General features: G+C 50.5%; 1 protein-coding gene across 3 annotated transcripts in view; it reads left to right on the top strand.

Moving 5' to 3' along the window:
• The first annotated feature begins 22 nt into the window (after nucleotides 1–22).
• The window catches only part of LOC134506723 (GON-4-like protein), a 31,309-nt gene continuing 17,384 nt past the window's right edge, over nucleotides 23–13,947 (top strand). For all 3 annotated transcript variants that reach the window (XM_063317006.1, XM_063317005.1, XM_063317007.1), the window contains exons 1-14: nucleotides 23–103; nucleotides 1,573–1,702; nucleotides 3,061–3,207; nucleotides 4,014–4,234; nucleotides 4,444–4,518; nucleotides 4,680–4,730; nucleotides 5,590–5,640; nucleotides 6,884–6,979; nucleotides 8,255–8,371; nucleotides 8,984–9,157; nucleotides 9,925–10,117; nucleotides 10,805–10,906; nucleotides 11,635–11,675; nucleotides 12,239–12,342. In XM_063317006.1, the coding sequence (XP_063173076.1) occupies nucleotides 1,600–1,702; nucleotides 3,061–3,207; nucleotides 4,014–4,234; nucleotides 4,444–4,518; nucleotides 4,680–4,730; nucleotides 5,590–5,640; nucleotides 6,884–6,979; nucleotides 8,255–8,371; nucleotides 8,984–9,157; nucleotides 9,925–10,117; nucleotides 10,805–10,906; nucleotides 11,635–11,675; nucleotides 12,239–12,342 (1,475 nt within the window). In that variant the 5' untranslated portion in view covers nucleotides 23–103; nucleotides 1,573–1,599. The remainder of the gene's footprint in view (nucleotides 104–1,572; nucleotides 1,703–3,060; nucleotides 3,208–4,013; nucleotides 4,235–4,443; nucleotides 4,519–4,679; nucleotides 4,731–5,589; nucleotides 5,641–6,883; nucleotides 6,980–8,254; nucleotides 8,372–8,983; nucleotides 9,158–9,924; nucleotides 10,118–10,804; nucleotides 10,907–11,634; nucleotides 11,676–12,238; nucleotides 12,343–13,947) is intronic.

The following is a 13,947-nucleotide window of genomic DNA, read 5'->3' as shown; positions in this document are numbered from 1 at the left end:
CAGTTCCGCTTCCGGCCGGAGAAGCGGGGGCTCCGGATTGGAAAATGGCCGGAGGTTGCCGCCGCCGCCGCCGCCGTGCGGGGAACGCCGGGGAAGGAGCTGGGTGAGTTGGGGGGCAGCGGTGGGGGCCCGCGAGGGCCCGGTGGGTGCTTGGGGGCCGAGGTGGAGACGGCGACTGGCTCGTCATGCCCGGGACTCGCCTTCCCCCCAGTTTGGGGTCACCCGCTGTGGTGAGTGGCCACTCCCATCATCCCCAGCCGCAGGCGTTGCTGTTTGCCGGGGGTCATGGGGTATCTTTCAGCCGTCGGCGGCCTTCACCCAAGCCAGCACCCTCTAAAAGTACTTGACTACAACGCCCATCATCCTGGGGTGGTGCCTTCCCGCCCTGTTCCTGGAAATCCCCCCTAACCTGGTGCCCTTGGTTCATGTGGAACAGCGAGACCCATGATCCCCAGCCAGCAAGTCTAGTTGTGATCAAAGCCACCTACCTCTCTTTTCCTTTTCAGAGTTCAGGATAGTTTGTTATCTTTTATTTTACTTATTGTCTTTTACTATATTGGATTATTTGGATAATGTCCCTCTACCCTTACCCACACAAGGATCCTGCAAGGTGGTCTCGCCCATCTGTTGCAGCCGGAAACGTCAGTGAAGATCTTTATGGTATCCTAAAAGTGAAGGTGGCTGTACAGTTTTAGGGACCGAACTCGGCTTCTCTCAGATGCCTAATGAAAAGTTTTCTAACTCGGCAGGTCAGTTTTGAGATTGCCGAACCTTTAGATTTCCGAGGTGGAAAAGAGGCAGTAAGGCAATGTCTCTCATTCCCCAAAACTGCAGGGGAACACACAGCGTGGGAAGTGGACAATAACTACTGGTTGCATATGGCATTTAATCCATTCCATAGTCAAGAGAACAAAGGTGGAGAAACAGTAAGGCAAGCCTGGCTTCCTTTTCAGTGGGATCCGTTGGACCTGTGCCATTTTCTTCCACTGAGTTTCCTTTCTGAAATTTTTCTTCCCTTGACCATAACAACAGAAGTATTTTTTTCCCCTTGAGTCTCTTGAAAAGGTACAGTGGGATTGAACATACACTTATAGCCCACTGATCAGTTCTGAAGTGCAAAACTACATATGCCGTGGAAAGGATAAAACGGAAAGAAGCAAACTCCATTCGCAGAATGTTCTTGTGGAATTAACTCTGCAAAGAGCATAATTACATTGAAACTTAAGCATATAATTATGGCGACGTGGATTGTGGGTCAGACGTTGCCCGTTTGACGCGTTCTTCTTGCACGCAAATGCCTTGCGTGTTTAAGAAAGGTATCCCCTTTGAAAGAGGGGAAAATAACGAGGAAAAGCACACTGCAGGACATTGGGACAAGTAACAGTGGTATTGTGCTGCTACCTTTCTTGCATGAAGGATGTATTTATGCTAGCCTGTTTGTAAGCAGCGGGATGTTCACCAAGCGCCACTTTTTGTAAACCCGCCGACGCTTTCTGAGAGTCTTCAAGGCCGGCCCTGTGCGTGCTGCAGTGTGGTTGCCTCTCCTGCAGATTCGCCCTTTTCTCTTTGCAGCTGATCCTCAGGAAAGCTCTAGTGGCGATGTCTCCCCCCCCCGCAATGCTGCCATGCAAGAAGAGGAAAGCCATCCGGATGGATTCCTGTTCTGAAGCCCAGCCTGTTCCGATGGAGGCTTCTCCTTCAGGTGGGGGGAACCAAGCTGGTGGTCAGCACGAGAACAGCCCTCCTTTGAATGAAGGGGAGACGTTGATGGGTCCAGGTTTGTGGGTGGCCCTGCTTCTTTCATCCCTGATTCTGTATTGCAGTGTTTTTCAACCTGGGGAATTTTAAGATGGGAGAATTCTGGGAGTTGAAGTCCACCCATCCTAAAGTTCCCCAGGTTGAAGAAACACTACTGTAACGGCTGTAGAGGAGCTGCTGCTGGTAAGGCAGCTAGATCAGGCCCTCCCTCAAATTGATACTTTCTCAATTTAATGTACTTCAGCTCCTATCAGCCAGTAGGGCAAACAGATCAAGGGAGCTTATTCATTTATTCATTTGATGTATACCCTGCCTTTTCATTCAGGGACTTGTATAGAAATCCCTCCTATTTCCCTCCCAACAACAACCTTGCAAGGTAGGCTGGGAAGAGAAAGACTGACTGGCCAAATAAATAATCCAGGGAGCTTCAAGGGGAGGACTTGAACCTTCATCTCCCTAATTCTTCTCCAGCACCTTTAGCACGGAACTGCCCTGTCCGTAGGGCTGAGAGGGAGGGATTGGATCAGAGTCCCCCCAGGGAGCTTCTGTGTCTGAAGGGGGTCTTGAACCCGGGTCTTCTGGCTCCTAGTCCAACATCTTATCCCCTACACCTTACTTACTTTGCCAGATAACCAGCCTTTCTGACCACATGTATCCATATAGAACAGCCTTTCTCAACCTCTTGACCCCGGAGGAACCCTTGAAATATTTCTCAGGCCTTGCTTGGGGAACCCCTGCATGTTCAGGCTCAAATACAGGCCAGGAGTTACAAAATTATTACATTTGTTCCATGTGTAGGCTGTATCTATGCATTAACAGTGTTCCTAAGCTAAAAATAAAGAAGGAAACTTGCCTCTTTAACGCGAAGTTGCCCGAATTTGAAATACTTTTAAAAATAAATCGTGATCTCCCAGGGAACCCCTAGGGACCTCTCGCGGAACCCTTGGGTGCCCCGGAGCCCCAGTTGAGCAACCCTGACATGGAGATTCTTATCATTGCGAGGATGTTAGGTGATGCAGAAGCCAGGGGCTAGCTAGAGTCGAGACGATCCTCATTTCAGAGGTGCATAGCAGGCTTGCCAACGAAGCATGTTTTCCGGGGACCCTGCTGGATAATCAGCTTAATGGGGTAGGGAAGTGGAGTTGGATAGCCAAAACCCCCGGCGGGCATTGTCTTTCTGTGCGCTAAAAAATACTTCCCCTCTGAAGCCAGCGTCAGTTCCCCCTTAGCTTGTGCTGCAAAGCGTGACTTGGGAATGGTCTTGATTGTCAGTGGCATTTCCACGGATTTTTCCTCTTCTAGCTTGCCCGCTTTTGCCCAGGCCAGAGACCGAAGGGGAGGAGGGAGAAGCTTCTCCAAATGTGAAATTCCCCGGGGCGATGCAGAGTGTCGATCCACTCCAAGAAGTTAAGGAGGAAGCTGAAGAAATGGGCCTTTTTATTCCAGTGGGTGAGTGTTGAATGGGCCAAATACCACTTTTTTTTAAAGCGGGGCTGATTTACCGCTCCTATGTTTACGTCTCCCGTTTCTCGCATCCCAGATTCTGCCTTCCTCCGTTCCATCCTCTTTGGGAAACCAAGTGCTTCAAAAGTTCTGGTGCGATTGGGGTAGCTGATCCCGTCCCCTCTGGCTTATTCCCCTGCCGGTTTATTTTTTTGACAAAGCACTTTATTAGAATTTCAAAGTCAAGTCGAAACACGAAGGACAGAATACAGGAAAGCGTGAGTGCAGAATTAAAGGAGAACTGAGGAAGTGCAGGGAGAGCAAGAAAACATAATAAGGGGACTTGCAACCTCCTCCAACGCAGATAAAAATGGTTACGATGCTAACTTAGTCTCTTATTCTTAGTTAAACCTCGGCTGACTTTATTTCTATAAAAACAACGTAACTGTCGGAACCCAAAATTTCCGTGACCAGCGAATAGTCCAAAGGTGGTTCCCAAGTAGAAACAAATCCAGGCACAGTATTTTCTCTGATAAGTGCTGTCAGTTTTGCCATGTGCCACCAATGCCATCCATTTCACCAGCCATTCTTACCTGGTGGGAATCGGTGCATCTTTCCATCTTTGTGGGTATAAAAGCCTCGCTGCGGTTATCATGCGCGAGAACCAAGTCCCATACTGTGTCTCAAGTTGTTGGTCCATCCAGCCCCAACGAATCGGTTCCGGTTTTGTCTCTGTGTCCCCTCGGAGAATCTTTCGAATCCTAACACCCCTGCCTGTTTTGATAACGCAGCCTCTGGTTCCTTGATTCCAGAAGAACGAGAAGGAGCGAAGAAAAACAGGCGGAAGGCCCTTAAGAGGAAATGGGAAGGGAAGTGCCCGGAGGAAGAAGGAGGAGGAGGAGGAGGAGGAGGAGGAGGAGGAGGAAAAACTTTAGACTGTGACCTCAGATTGGACGACACCTTGGACCGGACGTTGGAAGACGGAGCGAAGCAGCACAATTTGACGGCCGTCAACGTGCGGAATATCCTTCATGTGAGCGTGGGAGGGAAGCAGCCGACGGGCCGCGGTGGTGTTGGTCCTCGTGACGGATTTCTCCGCCCTTGCCACCTAGCAGGGTGGCATTCCCACTTCCCTGCTTGACTGCGGCCATCTTCCCCAGCAGCCGAGCGCACAGGGTGGCTGCGCTGAGCTTGCAAACAAGCCAGCCAAGAGCTGTATTTTTGTCTGTATCCTTCCTGCAGGAAGTCATCACCAACGAGCACGTCGTGGCCATGATGAAAGCGGCCATCGGTGAAACGGAAGACGCCCCGCTCTTTGTAAGTCTTGCCCCCCTCGGGATAGAGGAAGTGGGAGGCAGCGTCTTCCAGAAGGGGCATCTAGCTCAGCAGGAGAAGGGGACAGCGGATCTACTCACGTCAGCTTCTGCCTTGCGATTAAACGTCGTCTTTCCCCCCCCCCGTCTCTCTCCCCCACCTAGGAGCCAAAAATGACACGCTCCAAGCTGAAAGAAGTGGTGGAGAAAGGTGTGGTAAGTGGATATATAAAAGTTCCCTTCTCACCCCTGTGGGTGGACTTAGTTCCTGGCCCTGCGCTCGTCTGGACAGAGAGCTCTGATGTGGCTCCTGGGATCTGTTGGAGCCCCTCTCCCAGCTTGGGAGTCACAGCCCCGAGGGCTCCTTCCATATTTAGAAGATTTATATCCCCTTCCCAATGCCTCCCTCCCTCCCTTCCTTCCTTCTCATTCGCCCCCTTCCCTTCCTTTTCTCTCTCCCTTCTCCCCTCCCTCCCTCTCTCTCTCCCTCCCTTCCTTCCCCTCTCCCCCTCCCTCCCTCCCTCCCTTCTCATTCGCCCCCTTCCCTCCCTCCCTCCCTCCATTTTTTTCTTCTGATTGTCTTTTCTCAAGGTGATTTAGGTCAGCGTAAGCCCCCCCCCCCAGCCGTAAAGATAGGACTTTTGTAGTTGACAGAATTAGGGTGCAGATCGAGGGATCGAATCTCTCTAGCCCCCTGGAGTGGGCCACCAGGCATGCAAGGAGGAAAGTGCAGACGAAGTTCAGGCACAGGCACTTGAGTAATCCAATCTGGAAGGTTTTGTCATAATTGGAAAAACGGCAATGCAGTAATCAACGCCGTTTGTTCATTCCTACAGACTCTCTCTTTCTCCCCCCACTCCAAATTAAATTGTAGTGTATCAAAGTATTGTGAGACAATGGAGTCTTCCTGTTTGCTGAGATGGACTGGATGAAAGTGGGGCCTTTGTAAGGAAGTGCTGAGAATGAATGAATGAATGAATGAATCAGTGGGGAGGGGGGTCCTTGGTAAAATTCACGCACTGCCTGATTTTTGTATCGATGGCAGGGGTGCCAGTCACGGTTGTTCCCTCCTCAGGTAATTCCGACATGGAATATTTCTCCCATCAAGAAAGCCAATGAAGCCAAGGTTGGTATCTGGGCAGGATAACAGATGCTACGCCAGTATTTTGTCAGGTCTCTTCTCCGGATGCGCCACTCCCGTCACAAGCCAGAAAGGGAATTGAGTGTTTGCAGGCAGCTCCCACATTTAGCTTGCTTGACAGCTTCCAACTGGATAACACGAAAAATTGACTTCTCGATCAGGAAACGCCTTCAGATGTTGATGATCTGCAGAGGCAGGCCTTCTTTTGTTCCTTACCTCTGCGGCCTGTGGGATGAGCAGCTGCATAAATCTGAGTAATGAATAAATAATAAACAAACAGGTCCATTAACATCTGGAAAGTCACACGTTTGCTGCGCCGGTAAGGATTGGGTAAGGTCGGTGTTTTTCAACCTCGGCAACTTTCAGATGGGTGGACTTCAGCCTTGCAAGGTTCTGTCAATGCAGCCAGCATGGGGAATTCTGGGAGTTGAAGTCCACCCATCTGAAAGCTGCCAAGGTTGAAAAACACCTGGGGTAGGTGATCTCCAAGTGCAAGCCGTACATCCTGTGCCTCTTTTTGGGTAGCGAAACCATAATATTGGGGCGCCCTCATTTAGCAGAGGGTTGTCAACAGTAAGCCAGGATTCTTGACCCTTCTGGCTTTTTATGTACTTCTTTTTTAAATTTTATTTATTTATTTATTTTTTCAAATTTCTATCACCGCCCATCTCTCCCAAAAAGGGGACTCTGGGTGTTTGTTTATTTGTTTATTTAAATATAAATAAATATTTTATATATTTATTCAATTTATATAGCCCTCCATCTCACATTGGTGGCTCTGGGCAGCTCGCCCAATTCAAACCACCACAGTCATCAAGAATCAAAATGCAAACAAAACAACAAAAGCCTATAAAACCATCAAAACCCACAAAAGCTAATCAGCGGGAGAGTAAATTCATCCGTCGCCCTCCGTGCGGCCATCTAGCAGGTTCTTGGGGAAGCACAGCTGTGGTTTCTTTGCAAGAGATGGGTTCTGCTCCAGCGTATAAACTCGAGTCTTTGGGTGTTAAAAAGTGGTGAGGGAGGCCTAGAAGTCTTCCTTTTTAAAGTTTTTAAGCTTTAAAGTTTAGACCTTCTGAAGTTGTAATTGGCCCGCCTTAAATTCACCCTCCCTGCCTGCCTAGTTCCCCGTTCCCCGAAGGTGGCTTTCCCTACTTTGCTTCTCTGAAGCTCAGCTTTGCGTTCTTGTTCCTTCCTCTTGGCCTCCGCTGGGATCTCTTTACTGCAGCCCCCTCAGTTTGTGGACATCCCTCTTGAGGACGACGATTCCTCCGACGACGAGTACCAGCCGGAAGAGGATGAAGGGGACGAAACAGCGGAGGAGGTACACCTTGCCTGTGCACTTCGCAAGCGGGCAGGCTCGAGCGATGGGGAGGGAAGCCTCCCTGCAAGCAGAGGGCTAGCATGTCAGGGAAAAGGCTAGTTTTCTGCTGGCAGGGAATTTTTTTTCCAGAAGTATTCTGCTAACTGGGAAAGCATCCAGCCCGTTTCCTTTCTAATCTGTAATCCAAATATGCCACGTATACGCATATGTGAGCCCATCGGTGGATCAGCCGACCGTCGAATCTTTAACCAAAAGACTGAAAAATGCACTGCCCGCAGAGAAGCCGACACTCAAAATTTTCATACGTTTTGACTTTCACAATGGGCTTATCCACGTGATATTTTGGTTAAAAATTCGAGGGTCCGTTTATCCACAGATGGGCTTATCCGCAAGTGTGTAAAGGATATAGGGATGCTTTAAAAAAGCAGAGGGAAAAACATACATATACTCACAGATAAGCCCATCTGCAGATAATCTGAATCAAATTTTGGGGCTGTGTTTTGGCATCTAAAATTGTCAGCAAATTCTTGGGTATATAGGATAAGTTCCCCCATCCCCACATTGATTCTTGGCTTCACCTTGTGAATATCAGGCTAGAGAAGTGAACATACAGGTAGTCCTCACTTAATGACCATTCGTTTAGTGATGGTTCAGAGTTACGACAGTGCTGAACAACCAAACTTGCGACCAGTCCTCGCACTTGCAACCGTCACAGCATCCCCGCAGTCACGTGATCACGATTTGGACGTTTGGCAGTCTGTTGGCATCTATGACGTCGCAGCATCCCGTGGTCACTCGATTGCCATTTTTAACCTTCCTGGCTGGCTTTGGCAAGCAAAATCAATGGGGAACTGTGTGATTCGCTTAACGACCACCGCAAAAAGGGTCGTAACATCAGGTTGGATTCGCTTAATGCCTACTTCTTTTAGCAACCAGAATTTTGGTCCCAATTGTGGTTGTTAAGCGAGGACTGCTTGTAAACATGCAAAGACTGGTTTTTAGTATTCGACCAACTCTGGATTGGGCGCATGGTGGAAAAGCAGCACAGCGTTTTCCTCCGCCATCTTGCAAAGGGCTTTTGGCTTATGGGTGCGCGTTGCAAAGGACGGGACGAGCAACGCCCTGAATCACCTTTCCTAGCAGCTCCGCCATTGACGCCGTTTCCCAGCACGACTCAGCTCAGTTGACAAGGGGAGACCGATAACGGCTCACACACACACAAACACACACACACACACACGTTTGATTTCCTTTCCGCTGTCTCTTTTTTTGCAGAGCTTGTTGGAAAGCGATGTGGAAAGCACCTCCTCCTCTCCTCGGGGAGCCAAGCGGTCCCGTTCAAGACAGTCCGATATGGTGGAGACTGACGAGGAGGGAGTGGCGCCCCTGGAGGTAAGGGCGTGTCAGCGTTGCCAGGTAGGCCAGACAGGAAGCACGACCGGATGAGCGAATTCTACTTTATTGCAAAGCTGCATTGACAGAATCTTGCAAGGCTGAAAGTCCAGTTCAAACCTCCCCCACCCCCCGTCTCCTTTGCAGTCTGAGAAACCAGGGAGGGTCCCTCCCGAGCCTCTTTCCCCTCCCATTATGCAGCTGCGGGCTAAGCCGCCTCTTATCCGACCGTTCCCTAGGCAGCATCTCCTCCCCCTGTCTCCCAAGGTCTTTCCCACATGCCATTTTAGGGAGGCCCCTTAACTTCCTCAGTCCTCTGCTTTTGTTCGACACGCTCACCCTGGTTCTTGCATTAACCTTTTTTCTGGATTTGTACCGGACCATAAACGCACCCAACAGGCTGGGTTTGCGCAGCAGCCATGCCAGGAGAAAACTAGCCAAGGTTAACCCTAACCACACCTTACAGGTTGCACAAATGCAGCTCCTTGGTCGTTGGTCCCCTAATAGTTGCCTGGCCAATTCGGTCTTGCAGGGTTGGCGCCGTCCAGATTCCTTTGAACAAACAATGTCATCTGCCGTGATCAGTCATCGGTTTTGCTCTCTGTTGCTCAGGCAGAGAAGGGATCCACACCTCCCGCCCAGCGGCACGTCAGTGCCGAAGTCATTCCGATGGGCCCGCCCCCACCCCCCAAGCCGAAGCAAACCAAGGATAGCACCTTCATGGAGAAGCTGCATGCCGTCGACGAGGAGCTGGCCTCTAGCCCTGTCTGCATGGATTCCTACCAGGTAAGGTCCAGCAAGGATCTCGGTTGCCCCAGCTGGAAGAGCTCAACGTCCGCTGGGCCCGTTCCAAAGGGAGGAGGGCGGTGAGCGCGTTGCAGGAGACAAGTCAAGGAGGCCTGAAGAAGCCATCAAGAATGCCCCATTCGTTAAGGGCGATGCTGCGCTGTTTGAGGTGCGTCCTTCCGCAGGAAGGTGGGTCTGAATCCGATGCTGCCTAGTCTGGCTCTCTAATCTCGGAGCGGGGCAGTGACCTTTCGGAGCACTGTTCAGCTGTTACCCCTCCCTGGGAAACGCACCTTAGGCCCCACAAGGATGGCTGCAGTGTTGGTTTTTTTAAATTAAAAAGTGGGTTGGGGATACTCTCTAGAGATGTTAAGAACATGCTGGCACTTTCCTTGCCCTAACTGCCCCATGGTCCCGGCGGTCCTCTCCCTTCCTGGCTTGGAAGAGCTGTTTCGCATCCCATACCTGCACATAAGAGATGGTTTCCAGATTCGGGAGACCGTTTTCATGCAGGCTCTCATTATGAGTAGAGGCACCAATGTCTGTCTCCTCATTGGTTGTAGGAAGGCTGTTAGAAAGAAAATCGGAAAGTCTCTGCTCCATGATTGGTTCTGAATGGGGAAAGGCTCAGTTGCCGGAATTCTTTTAACCCCGTCCTTTTCCTCTCAATAAATCTTGTTAAAGAAGACTCTGAGAACTGCGCTTGTGAGGACCACTTCCAATTTTAGGCGCTCCCCAACAGCCTAACGCTCCCTTTCACTTCCCAGCCTTTGGAAGACAGCTTGATTGCCTTCCGCACGCGATCAAAGAGACCCCTGAAGGACGTGCCCCTCGGCCAGTTGGAGGCTGAGCTTCGTGCTCCGGACATTACTCCAGACATGTACGACCCCAACACAGCGGACGATGAAGAGTGGAAGAGGTGGCTCAGCGGCCTAATGAATGACGACGTGGAAAATGAAGGCATGAAGGGCTGGGCTGGGCTGAGCTGGGGGTCTCTGAGTTTGGCCCCTGGGTTTGAAAGAACTTGCAGGTGTGAACTTTGGGAATTTTTAGAGAAGAACTTCCACTTCCTCCTGGTTAGTCATTTTCCAAAGCCTTGTCACAATGTATTGTGACCCCTTGTTCTAGTTTCTGAAATCTGTGCTTGCTACAGGTAGTCCTTGCTTGACCACCACAATTGGGACCGGAATTTCTGTTGCTAAGCAAAACGGTCATTGAGCGAATCCGACCTGATTTTACGACCTTTTGTGGCGGCCGTTAAGCGAATCACTGTAGACTTTAAGTGAACCATGCGGTTCCCCGTTGATTTTGCTTGCCAGAAGCCGGCTGGGAAAGTCGAAAATGGCGATCATGGGACACTGCAACTCTCATAAATGTAAACCGGTTGCCAAGCACCCAAATCGTGATCGTGTGACCGCAGGGGAACCCTGCAACAGTCGTAAGTGTGAGGACCAGTTGCAAGTCGGGTTTTAGTGCCGTCGTAAGTCCGAACCATCACTAAACAAATGGTTGTTAAGCGAGGACTGCCTGTACTCCATTTTAACTCCTCAGTGCAGGGAGGAATCAGATTAAGAAACACTAAGAAGGGAGCGCTTGATGGAGTAGTAAGTCCTTCTCTCATTGAAGTAACTACCTTTTCTCTTCCAGACGAGGCCGATGATGACGACGACCCCGAGTACAATTTTTTGGAAGATCTGGATGAGCCAGACACGGAGGACTTCAGGAACGACCGTGCCGTGAGAATCACAAGTACGTTCTCCTTGTGTCTTGAATCCTCGGTATCGGGACAACGTACCATTTGTGTTTTTACCACGTGCTTCCAAAAGATGCAAGGCTGTTTCAGACTTCCAAAATCGTTGCGGCCAGCTCGCAGCCTTGTGGGCAGTCCTCTGCCGCACTCGCCGGTTAGCTCGTTTCCGCTGCTCTGGCTTAAGACGAGTACGTTATTGGACGTTAAAGAAAATACACAGCCCGGCATAAGAAGGAGAAAGAAGGGGGAACAGAAGATAAAATGCAGACAAACAAAGAAGGGTTTAGAAATGTCACAGAGAATATAGTTTTTTCCGGCTCGGCAGAGTTCGCTGTAAAGTACTGAGCGGACTATATTGCTTTAAAAAACTGAAAACTGTGATAAAGTTCTCAGGTCAGGAGCAATATCAGAAATTGTGGTCAAGCCCGTACGAATCGCCGAGTAAAACAATAGGCTGTAATAAAGTCCATCGCTGTTAGTAAGAATCTGTCCTGTTTCTGAAACCCTGCGAAGTTAGAATATAGAGTCTGTGCCTAGAGAAATCCCAATTTTTTTGATGTGGTGCAAATCCACCTATTAAGTGTGCGAATGGTTTCCAGTGCGAATTGAATTCTGAGCCTGACTGGCTTCTGAGATACTCTCGACATCAGAGCCAGAAGGTTAGAGATTTGATTGAGGGCGGTGGCAGTCGGAAAGCTGGTCCTCTCTGTGCTTTGGGTCTTTGCAGAGAAAGAAGTCAACCAGCTGATGGAGGAGCTGTTCGAAACGGTGAGTCTTTCCTGCCGTCCTTTGGATTAAATCCAGGGAAGTGACTGGTCCTCGAGGAACCATCACTTTCCCTGTTACGGGTACTTCTCAATTTACGATTGTTCGTTTAGTGACCGTTCCAAGTTAGAACGGTGCTGAAAAAAAGTAACTTAAGAGTGGTCCTCACACTTAACGACCGTCACAGCACCCCTATGGTCACACGACCAGAATTCAGGCGCTTCTGACCAGCATGCGTTTATGATGGTTGCAGTGTCCCACGGCCACGTGATCATCATTCGCGACCTTCCTAGCCGGCCTCCGACAAGCAAAGTCAGTGGGGGAAGCTGGATTCACTTAATGACCATGTGATTCACTTAATGACCATGGTGATTCGCCTCATGGCCACAGCAAAAAGCGTTGTGAAATCGGGCATGACTCGCTTAACGACCACCTCGCTTAGCGATGGGAGTTCCGGTCCCAGTTGTGGTCGTAAGTCGAGGGCTACCTGAATAAAAACTCAGCCTTAGTTAGTTTCCAAGCTGGCCGGAGGTGTTCCTGACTAGGAGCTGCACGTTTTTGCTCAGTTTCAGGATGAAATTGGCTTCTCCAACGTGGAGGACGATGGGCCGGAGGACGAAGACAGTGCTGCTGAGGCCCGGCCAAACTTTAATACTCCCCAAGTGCTCAGGTAGGACATCCTGACCTGGCCTCCGATACTAATGATTGCCTTATCAGACAGGCTTCCTCCAAGTGGGAAAAGGGGTGCTCCTATAGGGAATGCCACGGTTCTACTTCCTTTTCCATGCTAAAGAGAGCATTTAGCTCCTGCCCATCGGGGTCCGTCAGTAGCTTCCCAGGCGGGCGGGCAAGCAACGGCCCTCCAAAAGTCCCTGAACTACACCTCCCAGCATGCCTGGCCAGGAGCGAGCGATGCTGGGAGTTGTGGTTCAGCACGGTGTGCCTGGCCCTGCACTGACCCCTAACCCAATTGATTTGAGCCCCCGTCTCCTTATCTGTGGGGCAGGGTTGCCGAAAGGAACGGCAATTCTGTTTGGGAAGGGAGGCAGAGAAACGGCTGGGCCTTCGCTGTCCCTTCTCGAATGAGCAGTATGAGAACGGGGCAGTGAGATCACCTCTGCCTAGCGACAGCCGGGAAACTGGATGCGAACAGGCAGGGAAGCCCTGTTGGCTTGTTTGGGGAAGAGAGAGGGAGGTGTGGGGCCCTTGTGCCCTCCGAGCTGGGCGGCTGGCCTGCAGACGTTTCATGACCCAACTAGGTGACATCATCAGTGCCGGGGAGGGTGGGGGTCGCTCCCTGTTTATATACAGCCGCTTGCCCTGCCAGGGTTGGTGGGCGTGTGGTTTTCTCCTCGGCAGTTCCTTGATTACTGTTTTCTGCTGGATTGTTCGACTGGTGTTGGTCCCTGCTTAGCTGGGTGTTGGCTGGTGGAGAAGATGTCTTCTGGCCTTTTTGTTTCCTTCTTAGTTTTTTAATTGTCTCTTTTGAAGGGTGTGTGAATGTGGTTAACCTGTGTGCGTCTATTGATGGCTGATTTGTCTGAATGCCAAGCTTCCAGGGATTCCCTGGTGTTTTGGATGTGGCTTGGCCTAGGATGCTCACCGTTTCCCGGCTGAAACTGTGGTTGAGTCTGTCCCTGTGTGGCGAGATCAAGGCGGTTTCATCGTGTCCCCTGAAAGCTGGTTGGTGTTCATGGATGCGCTCGGCTAGTCTTCTGCCTGTCTGTCCCACCCACCCCTCGCCAACCCGGGCACGGCAAGCTGCTGTATACAAACAGGGAGCACACCCCACCCTCCCCAGCGCTGATGATGGTACCTAGTCGGGCAACGAAACGTCTGCAAGCCAACCACCCAGCTCAGGGAGCACCACGGGCCCCACAACTCAACCCTGAGCCACATATATTCTCTTTTATTGGGAATTTTTTTCTATTCTGTTCTGTTCTGTTCTGTTCTGTTCTGTTCTATTCTATTCTATTCTATTCTATTCATTCTGTATTCTGGTCTTGTTGCCTTCTTCGCTTTTTTATTGTCTCTATGGGAGGGGAAGATGCTCAGCGATTTTGGTTCTTTGAAAAGGATGGGGAGCCGGTAGCCCGCCGATGTCGAAAGCCATACCTTACTGTTTTCCTTTTTTATGATCTTCTAATGTCATCCGCTGTCCACAGCCTTGGGCGGCCTTCAAAATCCAACAACGAAATAACCTTGCAGCTGGCTGCCCCAGCCTGGGCCGCAGCAAGGAGTGGTGGGAGCTGCAGTCCAAAGCACAGGACGGGCG

This window comes from Candoia aspera, chromosome 17, assembly GCF_035149785.1.
Source record: "Candoia aspera isolate rCanAsp1 chromosome 17, rCanAsp1.hap2, whole genome shotgun sequence".
In the NCBI taxonomy this organism is placed as follows: Eukaryota; Metazoa; Chordata; class Lepidosauria; order Squamata; family Boidae; genus Candoia; species Candoia aspera.
The sequence above is the reverse complement of the archived record's forward strand: the minus strand, read 5'-3'. Positions and strand labels throughout refer to the sequence as shown.